The sequence below is a fragment of the Moschus berezovskii genome, chromosome 24 (genome assembly GCF_049115385.1).
Source record: "Moschus berezovskii isolate FMDL1 chromosome 24, NW_MosBer_1.0, whole genome shotgun sequence".
NCBI classification, from domain to species: domain Eukaryota; kingdom Metazoa; phylum Chordata; class Mammalia; order Artiodactyla; family Moschidae; genus Moschus; species Moschus berezovskii.
The window spans coordinates 37,385,228-37,406,878 of NC_142483.1; the positions used below are offsets into that span (position 1 = coordinate 37,385,228).

Here is a 21,651-nt window from a genome sequence, read left to right on the forward strand (position 1 = left end):
TTGAATGCACACCCTTTCTCTGATATATGATGCATCAGTGCTTCAATGATTCTTAGAAGCAACCTGATCTAGATCTTTCTTTTACTGGTAAAGAAACTTGCCCAACAAGTACATAACAGTACTGACCTAGGAACCAAGTTGTTCTGAATCTCAATCCTGTGATCTTTTGAAATGGCACTGTGATTATTGGAATTACTTTTATTTTTTTTATTATGGTCTCCTGAGTAGCAAAGTGTAAAGGTCTAACATCAATGTAGAGTAAGGTTTTATAAGGAGAAAGTGTGTTGAAAAAGCCATAGTGCATATATACTCTAAGAAACTTTAATAAGAGATTTTTCAAAATTAGTGTGTAGAAATCTTTTGGCTCTCAAAATGTATAAAAGATGTTCTTCAATGACTGAACTGATAAGATTGAATATTAATATAATCATTATATTTCTGGTTAGCATTGCCACAAGTGGCAGACACCACATGGTCTAGAAAGCCTTTAAAAATAGGGGTAATTGTCTACCTTAGCTGCCCCTCTGTAGTTCCTCAAAGTCCTCTGTAATATGATCTTATGATGGAAATAGAGTCCAAATCAACTATTGAGTAGATGAGTACCATCTATATAAGATGGTACATCTCACGTGTGTCTACCTGTTGGTTAATTGATGCAGTTTTCCAAATGTATTATTCCAGCATTTTATATCTTCTTTACACTATTCTCTTCATATTTTAAGATGCTTGGGACAAGCTATTCAAAGAGAAACCAAACGAGACACTTTTTCTCACCTTCCTGGCAGACTGCTTATTGCACTGTCCACTGAAGCAGGGACGATCTCAAAGAAACAGTTGTGGAAATATATTTATTGTAGAATATAGAGTAAAAATGTGGTACAAGGAGACAATGTATTAAGGTAATTTGATTGATATTAATTTTAATTGTCCAAGAAGAACCTGTAGACCAGATAGCGTAGGATACAAAGTATAGATTATCTGTACCACTAAGGTGGTATATCGGAGAAGGCAATGGCAAGCCACTCCAGTACTCTTGCCTAGAAAATCCCATGGATGGAGGAGCCTGGTAGGCTACAGTCCGTGGGGTCGCTAAGGGTCGGACAGGACTGAGCGACTTCACTTTCACTTTTCAGTTTCACACATTGGAGAAGGAAATGGCAACCCACTCCAGTGTTCTTGCCTGGAGAATCCCAGGGACGGGGGAGCCTGGTGGTCTTGCGTCTATGGGGTCCCACAGAGTCGGACACGACTGAAGTGACGCAGCAGCAGCAGCAGCAAGGTGGTATATAAACTAAGTTATATAATCAGTAATCTTTTCTACCCAGCTGAGTTGTCATGCCCTTGTGGACAGAGACCTTGACCTTGACTCTGCATTCTGCATATAGCCACGTGAATAATGAGCGCTCAGATATATGTTGACTGATTGAATATTAAGATTTGACTACATACCATTTTCCCTTGAGATGATTGACAGCTGGCTTTCCAAAGAAGCTGAATTTCTCTCTTGCTTTCAGTTCTGCTCACTGCTTTCTTGCCATTATGATTGACTGCACCCCTTATTAGTTAATTTTAAAATTAGAAAATGCTCAGTTATACACTGGGAACTCTGGATGATTCTTTTTAACATTCTTGCCTTAAGAACGGCTGATTTCTAAATAGTAATTAGCCAGAAAATAATCATTCCTGTTGTTTTTACACTTAGAGGGAGAAAAACTTCACAGTTGTGTTCTTGACAAGAAGAATTCTGAATTTACACTAGTGAAATACAGTCTTCTAACAAAGTCTCAGCTCTAAAACCCATGCTCCACTCTATATTATGAATAGTACACAGATTGTTTACCTCTGATCAGTGGTGCTGGCTTGTTTCTGCAGGACAGCATGAAAAGCAGAGTTAGAAAAGAGGCAGCATCAGAACTTTATGTCATCATGTAAAAGACACGTCACTTTACTTACATTTCTGTCGATGTGTTAGAAAAGAGAAGTATGAAGTAGGAAAACATAGATTTGAACACTGGCTCTGTTGATTTAGAGATGTTTGACCTTGAACAAATTCCGTAGACTCTCATAGTCTAATTTCCAATATTATGGGTTTATAGAGGATAGTGACATCTGACCTTCCAGTGTTGCCATGAGGTTAAATGAAAAGGGATTATAAAAGCACATGGTAGACACATGAAAGATCTTAGCTAAATTTATTCTTTCACTAACACTGTTTATTGATTGCCTGCTCTGTGCCATGTACTATCCCATGAGCCTCTAAAATACCAATGCTTAAGGCAAATATTCCTACCTTTATGAAGTTTACAATCTGAGAGGAGATTTGAACTTAATCTAAATAATAATAATAATGGAGATTTACTTTTAAAACATAAGTTGGTTAAAGTTTACAACATGTGTGTGCAAAAGACAGTGTTCATGGTTTGAGTCCTAAACTGTAGACAAGCAAGTATGTTTACAAAGATTAAGTGACTTTTCCAAAATTGATAACTAATGGCAAAACCTGGAAGAAAGAACTTAATTCCAATCTAGTGTTTTTATACAGGAGGGTGTGAAAAATAATATACTTAGTATTTAGAGATGCAGTTCCCCTGTTGACCAGAGGAGACACGCAAAGGGCAGGACTAGATATTCAGTGCTTCTGGGGGTTTCATGTAAAGCAGATCCCCATTTAGGGAAACCAGATATATTCAGAACTTCCGCCTGTTTAAAATCATCCCCATCCTCCTCCTAATCTTCAGATTCAACTCTTTATTTTGGCCAGGGAGGGTGAGGGTGGGGAACTGCATAGGGTCTTAATTGTGGCACGTGAGATCTGCATGGGGGCTCCTCCTTGTCTGCCCAGGCTTCTCCGTAATTGTGGCATTGGGCATCTGAGCTCATGGGCTCAGTAGTTGTGGCGCATGGGCTTGGTTGCCACACTGCATGTGGGATCTTAGTTCCCCAACTAGGGATCAGACCTGCCTTGCCTGCATTGAAAGGCAGATTCTTAACCAGTGGACCACTAGAGAATTTTCCAAACTCTTTAATATATAGTCAAGGTTCTTTGGGGATCAGGCCCGTGGCTTAGGCAGTGGTATACTATCTTTAACAAGGGTGATTGCTAAGTGTCAAGGTCCTGTCTTTGGTGCCTTCCATACTTTCTCTTTAGACTACACAATAAGCCTGGATTAAAGGAAAGTTATGACCAACCTTGATAGTATATTAAAAAGCAGAGACATTACTTTGCCAACAAAGGTCCGTCTAGTCAAGTCTATGGTTTTTCCCGTGGTCATGTATGGATGTGAAAGTTGGACTATGAAGAAAGCTGATCTCCAAAGAATTGATGCTTTTGATCTGTGGTGCTGGAGAAGATTCTTGAGAGTCCCTTGGACTGCAAGGAGATCCAACCAGTCCATTCTAAAGGAGATCAATCCTGGGTGTTCATTGGAAGGACTGATGCTAAAGCTGAAACTGCAATACTTTGGCCACCTCATGCGACGAGTTGACTCACTGGAAAAGAGTCTGATGCTGGGAGGGATTGGGGGCGGGAGGAGAAGGGGACGACAGAGAATGAGATGGCTGGATGGCATCACCGACTCGATGGACATGAGTTTGAGTGAACTCTGGGAGTTGGTGATGGACAGGGAGGCCTGGCGTGCTGTGATTCATGGGATCGCGGAGAGTTGGACACAACTGAGCAACTGAACTGAACTGAACTGAACTGATGGGTATTTCAGACATGAACTTAAGAAAGCTCCAGGAGATAGTGGAGGACAGAGAGGCCTGGTGTGCTGCAGTCCATGGGGTCGCAAAGAGTCGGACACCATTTAGCAACTGAACAGCAACATGGGTATTATTGTCATTATAGATGAGCCACACTGCTAGAGAATGTAGATTCAAGCGTAGCGTCAGATGTGAGTCTGTCCACTTTGCTCCTTCCATTATCTTGCTTTGCAGTAACTTGAACACTCTCTAAATTTTCATCTTCCTTGTCCATGTCACTTGACTTGGCATTTCCTTCCTCCCTCTTACTTATCCTTTAAGACTCAGTTCAAACTGTTAGCCCCTTTGGAGAACATTTTTGTTTGTTTGTTTGGAATTTATTTGTTGTTTATTTGGCTATGTTTGTTCTTAGTTGTGTCATGCAGGAGCTTTCATTGCAGTGCAGGGACTCTAGTTGTGGCTCTGAAGCATGTGGGTTTAGTTGCCCCAAGGTATGTAGGATCTTAGTTCCCCAATCAGGGATCGAACCCATGTCCCCTGCACTGCAAGGTGAATTTTTAACCACTGGTCCACCAAGGAAGTCCCTGGAGAGCATTCTTGAAGCCCCTGCCCTACCCCACCTGCTGGCTCAGTTAGATGATGTTCCTTTGCATCCTTAGCACCTTGCCCTTCATAGATCTATTATGTGAATTGAACTGAAATACAATGACTGGTTTAAATGCCTTTCTTGCCAAGTTAACAGTGAGCTCCTTGAGGGTAGGGCTCTTACCTCTCTGCACATCCAACCCCTAGCCCTGCCTCTGCCCCCCCGTTAGCACATCTGCTTATTCATTGAACTGAAATAGAGCTATTTGGATACCAGCAGATTTTTAGTTTAGTAGAATGCTAAAACTAATCTTTATGTGATTAAACTATATGTAGAACCAGGGCATGTAAGGAAGAACTGAATCATGATTTGTCTTAAACACTGTATACTGAGTTCTTCAGCATGACTGTTGGAATAAGAATTATTTGAAGAATTGGAGGCTAGAGGAGTCTTGCTTTGTCGAGCTCTGTGTACAGGTACACTGTGGAATTCTCAATTATTCATCTCCTTCTGGCTCTGCCAGCAAAAGTTCTCCTGTTTCATTGTGTGGCCTCCTCCCCAGGATTTACGAGTCTAATTCTTGGTCAAGGTCCCACCGTTAGTGCTGAGTACACTACCTTTTGCTACAACCACCTTAGGATAAACCAGAGAGAGCTCTCAGCTGCAGGGGAGATCTATGACTGCCATAACTCTCGCCTCATCCCACAGCTTGCTTTCTGGTTCTGGCAGAAAACTGAAATTATAAAACTTTGTATCCTGAGCCACAGCCCCACATGAGATTCATGAATCTTCACCTCCCTTCAGAAAACCCAGTTCTTTAGGTAAGACTGCCCACCAGACAAATTACTGTCAACTGCCCCATTATTTCTGATTAGTGAAGGTGAGCCTTACCTACTGAGAGGTAAATAAATGCCAATCGGGTTCTTGAAATCCTTCATCCTTAAAAATCTACAGCTCTTAACAGAACGTGCCCTGTAAACAGCATCCTATCATGAATCAAATCTTTATGGTATAATTGGATACCTTTTCTAAATTAATTTTAATTGCTTCAAGAAACTGCTTAACATTGTAGATCAATCCCCAGGTCTGAGATGACATTTCCCTCACAAAATTAATTATTAATACCCTGATCATTTGCTAAAAACATTAATAGTTTTCATTGATCAGCACATCCTGTTTATCTAAAATGGCCTAATCACCATGCATGTCAGAAGAGTATTTCAACATATCCAATTAGAGACACAGCCCACTTTTCAGCCACATCAGCAGATCAGAAGTTAAGAGTCCCTTTTGTCTTCACAACATACCTAATCTGGTTTTATCAGAAACTGAGCTATTTAAGGGCACAAAGGACAGGAGAATTCTCTAATGATGGTTCTTCACTTTCTGTAAGCTTCCTGGTAAACATAAAGGCTTCTGAGTGATCACATGGTATCAATTAATGCTAAGAGCCCTTGATTAACGAGCTTGTGTCGGTCCATGTTCTCATGTAAACCTGTGTTCCCTCAGTGTTTTTCCTGATAAGTGGCAGTGAGATGAGAAGGCTCAGGTTATCATCAGCTTAAAAAAAAATATCTCAGGGCTACAATAGTAATCATATCTAGCATTTGTATGGTGCTGTGTGGTTTTCAATGAGGCTTTGTTTTCTTAACTAAGAAGAGTCTTTGGAAACAAACTTGGGAGGGAGGCTGAGTGGAATATATACTCAGGACCCTGTGACTTGTTATAACCCAAGCTGTAAAGAGAATGTGTCTTATGGTTCCTTAAATTTCTCGTTTATTCGATTAAATGATGAATAGGAAGAAGGATTCTGCTCATGTTTCAAATCCCAGTGGGAGCTCATCTCCTTTATGAAGTCCAGAAATGTCCCTCCTTCCTTCCAATGGCATGTCGTGTTGCAGTTTCATGAAACTGTAGGCAGCTTGTACCCCACTGAAGTAGGAGATCCCTAGAGCTAGAGCTGGGATCTCTGTTTTGGCAGGACCCATGCCTCACTTGTGTCTGGCAAGCAAAAGGCACTCCACAGATGCATAAATGCATGACTGGCTTGCAGGATGGATGGGAGAAGGGATGAGTGAATGAGAACAAGCCAAGTGCAGTGTGAATTTTGTTTTATTGAGGTCATGATGCAAAACTTTGGCACCTAAAGGCAGTTCAGCTTTGTTTGATTCCCTTGGCATTTTAAAAAATACTGTGAACTGATTTCCCACATTTAAAACTTGGGAGAATTTTAAAAATAAATACTAGTATTTTCAACTGTTCTTTGATTAAGTTGTAAATGCCCCTGCAACCCTGGGTCTGTACCCCTCATGTTAGCCATCAGCACGAGCTGAGGAGTACCTGCCCCTTCAAACAGAACAAGCCTGTGCCCTTCTGAGGGCCCATGAGTGCCGCCTGCTTCCCCCATCCACTTTCCTGCTATGTAGATTGTACACAGAACAAGTAGCCCCTCTTCACCATGGAGTTTTCCTGTTCTAAGATGCCTGGCTAACAGAAGAATCACTGTTCTCACTCATGCCCCGGATTTGACCAAAAGAACCTAGTAGATCGCTACTCGTAGTTGGTAGGATTTTTGTCTGTAGGCACTGGAGCTGCACATTTCTGTTGCATTTTAGGGATGAAACATAGAGCATTGGGCAGAAAAATACTTGAATTCATGGGGCGGTTATCATTTTTCACACATTTAACTCCATTCTAAGACTTCAGAATTTCTCCTTAAGGTCCATCAATCCTATTTTGTTCAGCGACATTTATTCAGTATTCACTATTTTGGGTGTATTGTTAATTGGAAAATAAAAAGAACAGCACCTGGAGATTAAGGGACTGGAAAGGAACTTATAAAACGTAATTCAGTCCCCTGCCTTCGGGTTGGTTCTCATCTGATCAGAAGCTGTTCTTACCTTCACTCAGTAGCCACAGGGATCTATCAGCTCCAGTCTCTGCCCCAGTATCCTTGGAAAGAAGGAACAGAGGCTTATTTGCTTCATATTCAAAATTTAACGTGCTTTCTCTTTTTCAGTAGTAGTTTTCCAAAAGTCACTTTTATTCATGTTCAGTAAATATGCAGAGGCCACAAGGAGAAGCATTCCCAGATCTCATTGTCATGTCTCTTCTCCTCCACAGATTAAAGGTTGAACACAGCTTAAAAGAAGCAGCTATTCTGTTCACTTGTTATTGGACTTGAAACTCCTTTGACCTCGGAAACTGAAGATGAGGTTGCCATGGGAACTGCTGGTGCTGCAATCCTTCATGTTGTGCCTTGCAGGTAGAGTGTCATTTAAAAACTTTTTGATTTAAAAATGCCTCTGTATTTCACACTAATTCAAAAGCGGGCCTTCACTTTAGATGGCAGTGACAAAATAGGAAGAGTACACACTGCTATGACATAGCGTTTGCTGACACCACTGAACATACACTCTCCTGATGGTCTTTTAGCGCCTCTTTTCATGGTGTTGTATCCGGAGCTAGACATTGATGTTTCGCCTGTCTGTCTGGTCCTTTTAGAGTTGTTTGAGCTATTATTTGGTTTGAAAGTTGTTATTTTTGCTCATTCCAGCACTCAATTGCACAGAGATATTGGGCAATAAAGCAGATTAGTCTCGAGTATTGCCTACTCTGATGTCAGTGGATGGAACTTTATCTGGATGACTCTTTCAATGTCTTTGCTGACATCACATCATCCTTTGATACCTTTGTTTTCATTTGAATACACCTATATTTTAGCGGGAGCCAAAAGCATAGACAAGAGGCTTTTACCATACTTTCATGGTCAGCTGCTAGACAAGGGCTTTGAAAAGTTCAAACATGCTGTTTATTACTTTCTTGGCTTTCTGGAAGATAGGAGCCTGCCAGCTGACATACACAACTCAGTGTTGATGCGGCCTGCGTCCAGTGTGCCCTGAGAGTTGGTTTACAGGTTGGGATGGTGGTAGTCTTTCCATGTCTTTTTGAAATAAAGCTAGTTGATCTGTTTTGTTATTCAGAGTGTTAAGTCCAAGACAGATACCTGGAATATATTTATGTTTTTATACCATAAAGCAAAAGTGACTTTTTTAGTCATCACTTAACTTGATTCATGCATTCATTCAAATAATGTTACTGAGTACCTTACAGAGAAACGGAACTGTGTTAATATCTGTGGATATCCTCCTATGCAAGAAAGACACAGAAGTCTATTAGCTGAGTTCTAGAGCCATACTGACTTACAGCTAGGTACAGTGAATTACTGCTATTACTGTGTAATTAAAGGTGGTAATGGTAGTACTCCTGTATATGGATCCCTTATGCATGCCAGACACTGCACTAAGCACTCAGTGTACTTTATTTCATTATCTCATGACCACTAAGAAATATTTACTCTTTATTTTTATCACTGTTATTATTAATATTATTACTAAAGCATTAAGAATTTAATAAACTCACCCAAGGTCACCATGCTAGGAGATGGTAGAGCCAGTAAGGTTCAGACTCAGAGCTAACTCCAGATCCCATAGTTTTGACCAACATGTTATACGTCTTGTAGCTTTCTCATTGATTTCTTCAGTGTATGATTGTAAATTACTCTTTAAATTTTGGCTTTCATTCTTCCTAGGTTTTTCTAAATGTGAACTGCCATCCACTTAGAAACTTTAGAAAACCCTAACTTCAAAGCCTGCTCTTCTCGCCTTAGTTAGATTTACAGCATCCTCACCATTCCCTGCTTATGGTCCTGTTGGCATCTAGCTGTCTCTTTCACTTCTCACCCTCATCTGGTCAGGAGCTAAATGTCTGCCACCCAGCAGATGCCTCAGGTTCCGTGCCTCACTTCCTTTCTCCAGTCTTTTCATGGGCCTCGACCCTCCTGAAAGTCCTCAGCTGGGACAATCTGTCTCTAACTTCTCCTGACTCTAAGATAAACGTCTACTTTAAAGTACAAGATCATGAATCAATGTCTCAGTATTAGATCACAGCAATCTGTGGTCGAATTAACCCACTGTGCACAGTAGATAACAAGAAATCAAAGGGTTAAAAATCAGTGAAGCCATTAATCTCCTCAGAGGTGTTTTAGAAAAACTCGAAATTCTCACCCAAGATGTGTACTTGTATCATTTTTATGCACTTAACCTTTTGCAGGAAATCATTATATTGATTTTTTGAGGTGAGTTTTTTTTGTGAACTGGTTTACATGGCATTAATATTCCCTTACCATATGCCTTTTTCAGTGTAGGTAAAGTCAAGCGTTAATTAATGTTTTTGTTTTCTTGCTATTTGTCTTGATTTCATTAATTTACATAGTACTCGACACTGAATTCTGAACAGATTACTTTAACTGCTCTTTCTTTTCCTTTTCTATATTTTCTTAGTTGTGTATTTCTGGATTAGTTTTGGCAAGGAAAATAGTTTGTCAATTATGTTTATCATAATTAGTGAATCTCAAATATGCTTATTTTTCTGATCTTTTTCCCTAAACAAGGTAGATGATCCAAATAAATATACAGGTTTCTCCTACACGAGATACACCTTAAAAAGTCTGCTAATTATTTAAGGAATTGATTAGTAATTTATGGTACAATGACAGTGTTCTCTCTTACAATTAGACTCAGTCTTTCACAACAATTTAAAACAAAATGTGACTATTGATGCTTAGTAGTCTGAAAATTCAGTCTCTACAAAATTGAGTTTTATTTTTCTCCCTGTTAATTTAAACAGGGAGCTCATAACCCTACTACTTAGAAGAACAAGGAAACTAGTAAATGAATGACTCATTCTTAAGGTCACACTGGCTCCTTCTGACAGCAGGCAGTATAGGTGACTGTGGAAAACTGGACAAAACATGTCCTATTAACATGCCATCTGGTGCCCCACTCTGCTCCTATATGCCAGGTCTCCCAGTTTTTAGCTTTTATGAATAAATCTCCTAAGTATTGTTGCCAGTCAACTCAAATTAATTTTAAAATAAAAATTAAAAGACTGTATGAGGACCTTCCTGGTGGTTCAGTGGTTAAGACTTCATCTTCCAGTGACGGGGGGTGCAGGTTCCATCCCTGGTTGGAGAGCTAAGATCCCACATGCCTTGCGGCCAAATACCCAAAATCATAAAACAGAAGCAAGATTGTAATAAATTCAATAAAGACTTTTAAGAAATGATCCACATTTAAAAACAAAATCTTTAAATAAATAAAAGGTTCTATGAAGCAAATCAAAATGGTCTTCCAGCAAGATGCTGTTCCTAGTTCATCAGGTTGCAAAGTCTGTGTCAAGCACTTAGTTTCTATTTGTTATGAGACACAGTACCAAATAAGTAGACCTTAGGGTCTTTGTACTAATTCTTCCTTTACCCAGTAATGCTCTTCCCTTGAATGTCCCCATCAGTCGCCCTCTGGCCTTCTTTGAATCTGTACTCAAATGCCACCTAATCAATAAGACTTTTCTTGACCACAGCAAATAACTAAAATTACATTAAAATAGCAGTAATTCCTTTCATCAATATTTTATACCCCTCTTCTTTAGTTTTCTTCAGAGGTCTTATCAGTATATGAATAGCTATGTGTTTTATTTGTCTTTATGCCAAATACCTTCCCCTACCAGATTGAAGCTTTGCTAAGGCAGGCATTTTGCATCTTGTTAGGTCACGGCTGTACGCCCAGCATCTCCAAACTGCATGGTACATAGTGCCAGTCACTGAATAAATAAGCATATGTCAAATGAACAAATGCTGCGTACTGACCAGACATGAGCAAGAGAAGGCCGATCTCCAATTTCCAGCTGTGCACTGGATCCAAGACGTGCCATCTCCTTCATGTTAAGGCAGTGAACCGGCCACCTCTAAGGCTGATTCATATAAATGTGTTTTCAAAATTAGATTTAACATATGCAGTATTAAAATTTGTTGGTGTGCCTTGAACTCTATCTCCTGGTGTAGCACCCCCTTGTCAATTTCTGCTTTTAACCATAGTTGGGTGGACTGTTCCCACTCTGTATTTTTCTGCCTTGAGTCTTCCTCTAAAGTCACAAGCAAGAGGAGCTTCGAGAAATTAACTAACCCCCTTCTTCAGTGTGGTCCACAAACCATGGGGCATGAAAATCAGCAGATAAAAGTCTCAGGGCCTGTCATTCAGAAAGAGAAGCCTAGGCGTGTTCCTCACAGTTCCTTTGAGGTCCCCAGCAAGACTGAAGCCCTGTTGCCCATAATACACTCCCTGTCTACTCCTTCTCATTGGACTTCCTGGAATCATCTTCCAAATAAACTGTTTTCAGGTCCTTCTTTCAGCCTCTGATTCTGGGGGAATCCAGACCAAAAACACGCACACACCAGTTAGTAGCAGAGGAGAAGCCCATTCTTGCTCACATCAGTAATTAGGACAAAACCAGACAGAAAACATACTATTGACAGAGGTTATTGAAGTGTTGACTGTGATGTGCGTCTGTTTGCATATGTGCCTGTGAGTACCTGCACGCATCACCAACTCAATGGGCATAAGTTTGAGCAGACTCTGGGAGATGTGGAGGACAGGGGAGCCTAGTGTGCTGCAGTCCATGGGGTCGCCAAGAGCTGGACTCGACTTAGGGACTGAACGACAATAACCTGCACTCATGCCTCTACATAGATATGCCTGGAAGTGTTATCCAAACAGGTCCTGCAAACAGGTAGTTTTAAGTTTTTACTTGTTTTACTCTTTACTAGTTTTATTATTAGCCAACTGATGGACAAGTCATTTTTGCCTCTCTGTGATTCAGTTTACACCTCTGTATAATGAGGATATTGAACAGATGCTCCCCTAGAGTCCTTTCTAACTCTAAGTATTATCTGCTGCCTGCTAAGTCGCTTCAATCATGTCTGACTCTTTGTGACCCCATGGACTATAGCTTACCAGGCTCCTCTGTCCATGGGATTTTCCAGGCAAGAATACTGAAGTGGGTTGCCATGCCCTTCTTCAGGAGATCTTCCAGATCCAGGGATCAAACCCTCATCTCATGTCTCCTGCATTGGCAGGCAGTTTTTGTTTTTGTTTTTTTACCACTAGCACCATAGTTCTAACTAAACACATGATTTGAAAGGCAGATAAATATGCCAAAGGGTCAGAGCTAAGCTTGAAACTTTATTCATCTAATATGAAATTTCACATAGGTCCTGTGTGTTGTTACTGTGTGTTACTGATTCGCGTTGGCAGATTTGAGAAAAAGAATAAAATGACTGGTTCATATGTTCATAATGAGCGACTGAACTGAACTGAACTGATGGAGGAAGAGGTGTGAAGACATTTTAAAGTCCTCTGTAAATGGGTGAAAAAAATGTATGTTTGATGTATTCTCAGTTGGCCTTGGTTTGAGAGAGGCTAAATATATTCCCACCTCTATAATGCAGTTGACCAACTTCAGCAATGATTTCTTTTTGAGGAAGTGCATCCTCTGCAAATGAGAGTATTTTGGTGTCTGTTCCCAAGCTGTCTGCTGCTGTTACCGCTGCATCTGGGACAAGCAGTGGAGAAAGGGTCCTATTTATTTCAAGAGAGGCATATTCTGGGATTAGCAAGCATTCTCGTAATTGGAGCAATGAGGATGCCCTGGTTGAATACTTAATCACAGGGGTGTAGCTTGAATCTATGACAGTAAGAAATGCAAAAGTAAAGTCTCTCAGTCATGTCTGACTCTTTGCAACCCCATAGACTGTAGCCTGCTAGGCTCCTCCATCCATGGAATTTTCCAGGCTTGAATACTGGAGTGGGTTGCCATTTCCTTTTCCAGGGGATCTTCCCAACCCAGGGATCGAACCCAGATTGCAGGCAGACTCTTTACCCTCTGAGCCACCAGGGAAATCCAAGAAACACAAACCAGGGTTCAATCAGAGTATATGGAGACAATGTCCAGTGGTCCTCAGAAGGCATTTTAGACTCAAGATGTGCCTTATGTGTTAAACTGAAGTATACTATGGGAGTGTGTGTGTGTGTGTGTGTGTGTGTGTGTGTGTTAGTCACTAAGTCGTGTCCTACTCTTTGTGACCCATGGACTGTAGCCCTCCAGGCTCCTCTATCCATGGAATTTTCCAGGCAAGAACACTGGAGCGGGTAGCCATTCCCTTCTCCAGGGAATTCTGAACCAGGAATTGAACTTGGGTCTCCTGCTTTGCAGGCAGATTCTTTACCATCTGAGCCACCAGGGAAGTTCCTAGACTATGGATGCTTTTCTATTCTTCTAGTAGGCTGCAGTCTGTGGGGTCGCTAAGGGTCGGGACACAACTGAGCAACTTCACTTTCACTTTTCACTTTCACACATTGGAGAAGGAAATGGCAACCCACTCCAGTGTTCTTGCCTGGAGAATCCCAGGGACGGGGGAGCCTGGTGGGCTGCCGTGTATGGGGTCACACCGAGTCGGACATGACTGAAGTGACTTAGCAGCAGCAGCAGCAGGGTGTGAGAACATATGCACAGTAGGAACCCCCAGTATTTGTTGATGTTGGTAGTAGAACTCGATAAACACAATCTTATCAAGTTTTCCCTTAATCACACATTCCTGCAAAGCTCAGGATCCTGCCCTAAAGATCTGGCACCCCATCACTATCATGCCCATATAGCCCCACTAGGATGCAAAGCACACAGAAGTGAGTTTCAAAGTTGGCCTCACAACATAGCCAGCAGCAGTGTTTCAGTTCTCAAACTCTTGTATTTTCCCCAAACAGAAGAACAGACAACGTTCAAATAATTCCCAATTCTAGACAGATATTAAACCCAGTATTGCCTCTGTTTTTGCAAAAGTAACAAGCATTCAATTAAGATCAAAACAGAGTTGAGTAAATGTCAGTTTTCATACAGCTCCTGCAAAGCCTAGTTTTGCACTGAACTCTTATTTTATTGTTTCTCTTTCTAAGAAACTGTCTGGCCAATGTAGCCAGCTATGCTGACTGCAGCCAAAGAATGGATTTCCTATTTCCTCTGTGCTGTCTCAGAACCATGGCCATGAAATGAAGCCAAGGTAGTAGAAAGATTTAGCAAGAAGAAAGTTAATAGCTAGATTAAAAAGCAGTGACTCCAGTGAAGAAAATTTAGGAAAAGAATAGGGAGAAGTATACCCAGAAAATAGTAAACAGCAAACAGAAAACTTTTGAATATCAATTTAAATCCTTAAAAACATTTCTCAGTCGAAAAATATTAATCAGTAATGAAGATGTTGCGGTAAACAGAGAAACTGGCAGCAATTTTATGTCCCCACCAGCATGGACAGATAGTAGCAGTGATCCAAACCAAAAGTTACTAGAAATAGTCAATTTAAGATCTCTCCTGAAGCAAAATCATTAATGGCTTCATTAGATATGCTCAGGTAGCCTGGCTGTCTTAACTATAAATAAAACTCTCCTACTGATAGAGTCTAGGACATGTTGTATCTTAAAAAAAAAAAAAATGATCTGATGAGTGAAACACATTAGGAAGAAGGGAGAAAAACAAATGGATGAAAAATCCAAATGTTGTATGCATTTAATATCAGCTTGTGTGATGATGCCTGGTTAAAATATAGGATTCATGGTACTTTCTCAGAACTTGAGGATGGGTGAAGGAACAGCTGTGGCATCTCCTACTATGCCAGGAACACCACCCGAAATCATGGGCTTTGAAATGAAAGAGGTAAACCTGTCACTTATCAGCTGTGTGGTCAAGCTAATTTATCTCCCCAAGACTTGGGTTGCTTTTTATTTTTTATAAAATAAAACATATAGAATGCATGTTTATTGGGGTGTCTGTGAGAGTTGAGGTCATGTATATGTTCTTTGTACTTAGTGGAGTGTCTGATACGAGCAAGCGCCAGTGAGTGTGAGCTGTCGTTCACTGAGTCGTTAGCCTGTATTTGAGGCCCCACCAGTGCTAGGATTGCGGTGCTCTCTAAGAAAGTAGTTTAGCTCTCAGTGAAAGATTGGCTCTGTCCTCTTTGCCCTGATGCTGCTGCTGATGCCACCAGGATCAGCTTCTTAGCACACAAGTACCCTGCCCTTCTTTAGTGATTGAAGGTTTGATAACAGAGTTTATAGCACATTTGTTGCCTTCCCCCCCTTTTTGCAGTTTGACCTCATCCATAAAGCAGAAATATGATAAGCTTCTCTGAAAAAGAAATACCTAGTTGATTAAACTCATATGTGTAGAGCACTTAGGAAGACATTTTCGCTTAGTAACATGTGTTAGCTGCTATTAATATCACTGTCATTATCATTACCAGCAGCAACAAGCCAGTGGGCATCCATATACATGTTTAGCAGTCACACCTTTGAGGATCTGCCTCCTGGCAGCAAGGCCCCTGACAGCTGGAGCCATCTATCTGGGGGTCTGGCACTGTAAATGCGCTGTGGAGATATCTGTGACAGAACTCCTAGCAAGCTGCACATAAAGGGTTCTAAAACAAGAAGGATCTGGTGGTTCAAAATGACAGAAAAAAAAAAAAGATTTTTAAAATGTGTTTTACAAACTAAGATAAATAAAGGAGCACATAGAAGTCCCTAATGCATGTGGTGGAATGGGCTGGAGTGGACTCCCTAGTGGACCATACCCTTCCATTCTTCTCTCCTCTGAAAAGCTCCCGTTGATGATGTCAACCAGGTTTTCACCTGTACAAAGAACAGAGTTTGTTAATGATGTAGCCACATACCAGCATAATAATCCCCTTAATTTGTTTAGCACTTGTTAGTCTATAAAATATTTGCTGAACGATCTGTTTCACAAACTCATTGGAGGCTAGAGACCACTACAATAATAATGTCAAGAGTAAAATGTTTATTGAGCATTTCTGTGCCAGATGTAGTATGGCATTCTTGAGTACAGGATACCATTGAACCTCAGAACAACCCGTTCCTAGATGAGGAGCTGTGTGCCATGCCCAAGGAATCAGAGCTCATACGGGTCCAAGGCAGTGTTTGAATCTGGCTCCATCAAGTTCAAAAGCCGGGACCTCTAACTGTTCTGCTGTAATATCCACTGACACATAGTACCTATTATCATGGGGCTTGCCATCTTGTAAAGTATTATAAGCCAGTGGGCCTCAAAAATGTAGTCTGTGGATGAACAGCATTAGCAACTCCTGATAACATCAGAAATGCAGGTTCCTGGACTCCAGGCCAGACCTATAGAATCATAACCTCTGGAGGTGAGTTCATATCCCTCCTCCAGGCAACTGTGATGCTCACAAAAGCTTGAGAGTCATAATAAATGCTCTTGAGAGGCAAGTAGAGCAGAAATTGTCATTATCTGAATTTTACATATGAGAATCTGAGTGGTCAGGGACCTGCTCGAGGTTATATGCCTGACATCAATGGCGCAGCTGAAATCTAGACTTTCTGATTCATAATCTAGTAGTTTATTTTTCCCCCCTAGTGTATATGCTGCCTTTTTACTCAGGTCAGCCTAGCTTTCAGGGCAACTTATTGAATACTTGATGATGCAAAGGAAAGGCTTTTTATGTTGAAGAAGTGTCCTGAGTATTGAAATCATTTAATTTTTCTGCTGGGCCTTTTTTCCTGGCCAGTGAACCACAAACAGTGTGGTATTGGTCTGCACTCTTTCTCTGTTATTTTTTTATGTAATAAATGCAAAAAAAAGATATTATTCTGTAATTTTAAAGAAAGATAGAACTATGTTACACAATCTTTGGAGAGTAGAAAACAAAGGAGAATGTCTCCGGAGCCTACAGCTAGAGTACGATTACTGATCATTTTGGTAAACAATAAGGTACATGTTGTTAGGTGTGAGTTCTGTGCTTGGAGAGATAAAAGAAAAATAGCTTTCATATTTTGCAAAACCCCTAGTGGATTGCTAGGATGTTTTGTCTTCTCAGAGTAATCAAGGATTCTTTCCCTTAAGAAAAGTAACAGATTATTTTGTTAAGGAAAGAAATGATTCTAAGGCAGAGGGCCCACCCCCTCAGTTCTCAATTAAGACCTATCTCAAAGGTTCTCATTTCTAAAGCAAAGTTTTGGAAAATGACTGCAGAGGACTTTTCCTCCAAAGGCTTTAAAATTACGTTCAAATTAGCCACATGTGGCTGTTGCACACTTGAAATGTGGCCAGTCCAAAATGAATTACAAGAATCTGTAATACTTTCCTAGGGCTGTTGTAACAGATTACTGCTAGCTCAAGTGGGTTAAAACAACAGAAATGTATTCTCTCACAATTCTTGGGCTAAAAGTCTGAAATCAAGATGTTGGCAGGGTTGTTCTCCCATAGAAGGCTGTAAGGAAGAATCATTCCTTGCTCCGCTCTGCCTTCAGGCTGTGGCAGCAATTCTTGGTGATAATTGGCTTGTAGATATATCAGTCTCATCTCCGTGTCCATCTTCACGTCATCTTTTCTGCATCTGCAGGGAAGCCCTTGGATGTGGGAAATCTTCTGAAAAAAAGGAATATAGGAAATTCCCTGACAGTCCAGCAATTCATACTTGGCACTTTCACTGCCAGAGCCCAGGTTCAATCCCCAGTCTGGGAGCTAACATCCTGCAAGCTGTGTGACACAGTAAAAATGAAAAGAATGAGTGTAAAATACCTCATTGGTTATTTTTATGTCAATTATGTTGAAATGAGTATGTCGGGTTAAATAAAACATATTCATTTTACCAGTTTGTTTTTACTTTCTTTTAATGTGGGTACTGGGCTTCCCAGGTGGCGCTAATGGTAAAGAATCCACCTGTCAGTGCAGGAGACACAAGAGATATGTGTTTGATCCCTGGGTCAGGAAGATTCCCTGAAGAAGGAATTGGCAACCCACTCCAGTATTCTTGCCTGGGAAGTCCCATGGACAGAGGTGACTTGCGGCTATGGTCCATGGGGTCACAAAAGAGTCAGACAAGACTGAAAACACACACACACACATATACACAAAATGTAGGTACTAGAAAAATTTAATTACATATGTGCCTCACATTATATTTCTATTAGAAAGCAGTATCATAATAGATAAAGCAACTCATCTACTAATTCTTAACCTATAAATGTAGCTGACAATAATCGCCTCCTTTTCTTTTCTTTGTAGGAGTAGAAACTCTGGTTGGTAGACCTGAAGGGGAGTTGGTTCGGTAAAAGTATTATAGACGGGAAAGGTACAAAATGTAAATTTGCAAAGTGCCTAACTCAAAGAATAGGGTGAATGAGTCCCCTTGAAGATTTTAAACTTCGTAAAGTTAGGGATTTTTTTTTTATTCATTGGTTTTAAGAGGCACATGGGATAGTACATGACAGAGAGCAAGCAGTCAATAAATAGTATGTAAATGAAAGAATAAATATAACATCTTTTGTGGCTCTATTATGTGCTTCTACATTCCTTTCTTCTTTAACCTTCTTAACAACCCGAGAGATCAGGTATCGCTAATCCTCTATAAAATTATAGTCTTGGAAATTAGACTGCAATAGGCTATGGAATTCATTCAGAGTGAAGCGTCTAGTGATTGACAGAGCTAAAATTGACATCTGCATCTTCATACTCCAAGTACTGTGCTCTTTTCTATCACAGGCCCTCTAAGATGCCTTCACAGAGGAAACAGTTCGTAATCCTATATCCAGCGAAAACAGTGAAACAGGGAAGACCAGAGGATTTTGGACTTTCAAATTGTATCATCCAAAAAAGAAGTAATTTATACACAAATATGCATAGCCTCAGGCTTCCTCAGTGGCTCAGTGGTTAAGAATCCACCTGACAATGTAGGAGACACAGGTAGGGATATTTGTTTTGATCCCTGATCCACAACTGGAGAAGGAAATGGCAACCCATTCCAGTATTCTTGCCTGGAAAACTCCCATGGACAGAGGAGCCTGGCATGCTACAGTCCGGGAGTTGCAAAGAGTCAGACCTCTCCCAAATGACAGACTGCCCACTTCTCTCTGTGTCCTTATATGGAGGAAAAGGCAAGGGTCTCTGCAGTCTGTTCTGTGAAGGTGCTAATCCCATTCACGTGGGCTCTGCCCTCAGGACCAAATCACCTCCCAAAGACCCCACCCCCTAATACCAGCGCATCTTATCACACAGGGCATGCATTCTCAACACAGGAATTTAGAGGGACATGATCATTCAGACCAGTGCCTGAGTGTGTACACAGTGCCTGCCTGCATACGCAGACTCTTTATGAACTCATGGACTGCAGCCTGACAGTCTCCTATGTCCGTGGAGTTCTCCATTGAGACCAGAGCAACACTTCATGTTAAGAGGATGAGTTACATGCCGTATGAATTACATCTCAGCAAAAAATAAACCTTCTGAGAAGCAAAACTAATACAGGCACTACTCCCTCCAGAGAGAGTCTGTCTTGCTGTCAGGAAGCCATGATTGCTAGAGTCAACTGCTCTCAGACATGATTCAGGGGGTTGTAATCCTATGTTTTGGGGGGCTCCAAAATCACTGTGGATGCTGATTGCAGCCATGAAATTAAAACCCACTTACTCCTTGGAAGGAAAGTTATGACCAACCTAGATAACATATTAAAAAGCAGAGACATTACTTTGCCAACCAAGGTCCATCTAGTCAAGGCTATGGTTTTTCCCGTGGTCATGTATGGATGTGAGAGTTGGACTGTGAAGAAAACTGATCGCCAAAGAATTGATGCTTTTGAACTGTGGTACTGGAGAAGACTCTTGAGAGTCCCTTGGACTGCTGGGAGATCCAACCAGTCCATTCTAAAGGAGATCAATCCTGAGTGTTCATTGGAAGGACTGATGCTAAAGCTGAAACTCCAATACTTTGGCCACCTCATGCGACGAGTTGACTCACTGGAAAAGACTCTGATGCTGGGAGGGGTCGGGGGAAGGAGGAGAAGGGGACGACAGAGAATGAGATGGCTGGATGGCATCACCGACTCGATGGACATGAGTTTGAGTGAACTCCAGGAGTTGGTGATGGACAGGGAGGCCTGGCGTGCTGTGATTCATGGGGTCGCGGAGAGTCGGACACGACTGAGCGACTGAACTGAATTGAATCCTATCTGGGTACTTTTATCTTACAGGCAAGTTGACTGGGTTGACCAGGGACACTCAGAAAAATTGGTGGCATAACCTGAGTACAAGTTTCTCACTGCACTCAGTGGACTCACTGCAGTCCCAGTCTCTCTTCCACTTCCAAAGGGTGGCTACTGTAATAAGTGGAAAAGAATGAGAGACAAACCTCCCTGAGAACGTGAACTCTCTGAGTTTAACTCACCCAAGGTGTCATATTGGATCCCCAGGGAAGTGAGAGAGGTGGAAGGAGAGCTCTGTGCTGTGAGAGTGGTCCTGAGGAGTCAGGAAGTGCATTGACTTCACCCGTTTTCAATTCTGTCTCAGGTGGATATCTGTAGGGAACAGACATCTTTTCATTTTCCGTCTGTCTATACCAAACCCCTTGATGGCCAAAACTAAGAACACATATTGTGACTTCCCTGGTAGTCCAGTGGCTACAGATCCGCTTTGCAATGCAGGGAATGTGGGTTCGATCCCTATTTGGGGAACTAAGATTCCCACGTGCTGTAGAGTAACTGAGCCTGTGCTCCAGAGCCCATGCCACAACCAGAGTCTGTGTGCCACAACGAAAGTTCCCACATAACAGCAAAGATCCTGTGTGCTGCAACTCAGACCTAGTGTAGTCAAAATGAATACATAAATATTTTAAAAATGTGAATTGAATCTGTGATTAAACCCCACCTCCCCCCACATCAGAGGATTATGTCCCAGGTCAAAGTCTTAAAAATACTTTTGATGCAAAGAGAAAGTGATGTCCTGGATAAAGAGTGCCTGAGGGAAGTGTGATGCCATGTATATTATCAAAAAGACATGAAAGCAGCAATGCATATGTTGCTTGAGCTACTTAAGTAAAAGGAAGCAAAAATCAATATAAACTCCTTCATTTCAGCTACAGTGCTTCCACATAGGTGACATCTACACCAGAAAGAAATTAACACAGCTTGAGACACATTCTGCTTGTTGATGTGGAAACAAGCATCCAGACAAGCAACTTGAGAAAGGAAAGAAAGAGTTCCTCTTCTAAGGAACTTTGAAGTGGTTAATGTATCAGCTCCTTGCAGGAAATAGTTACTTCCACAGTCAGAGATTCACAACTGTCAAAGTTGTGCTGTCATCCAGTCTCTCTCTGGGCAGATTTGAAAACCAATGAGCAAAAGGATGGGTTTGTTTGCCCGAGCTCACATGGCTAGAGGCTTTCTGGGCAAGGATTAAATTGGGAAGATTTGATGTCCTTTTCTCTCGATAATAATAACCCTTCCTGACTTGGACTTCATAGTTGTTTTCTTATTACATCATAGCATGTCTTAACTCTTTTTATGTAAGTGGATATTGAATTTTATTATTACGAGTGTTGAGGACAAAAGTTTTTGATTGCCTTTGTCATCTGTTTTCCAACTGGAGATGATTTTTAGTAGGTTGTAATAATTCCCT

The 21,651-nt window shown here is 41.1% G+C and overlaps 1 protein-coding gene across 2 annotated transcripts in view; it reads left to right on the forward strand.

Annotated features, from left to right (window-relative positions):
• CNTN4 (contactin 4) overlaps positions 1 to 21,651 on the forward strand; it is a 1,054,581-nt gene that overhangs the window by 482,549 nt on the left and 550,381 nt on the right. For both annotated transcript variants that reach the window (XM_055414349.2, XM_055414350.2), the window contains exon 4: positions 7,412 to 7,553. In XM_055414349.2, the coding sequence (XP_055270324.1) occupies positions 7,499 to 7,553 (55 nt within the window). In that variant the 5' untranslated portion in view covers positions 7,412 to 7,498. The remainder of the gene's footprint in view (positions 1 to 7,411; positions 7,554 to 21,651) is intronic.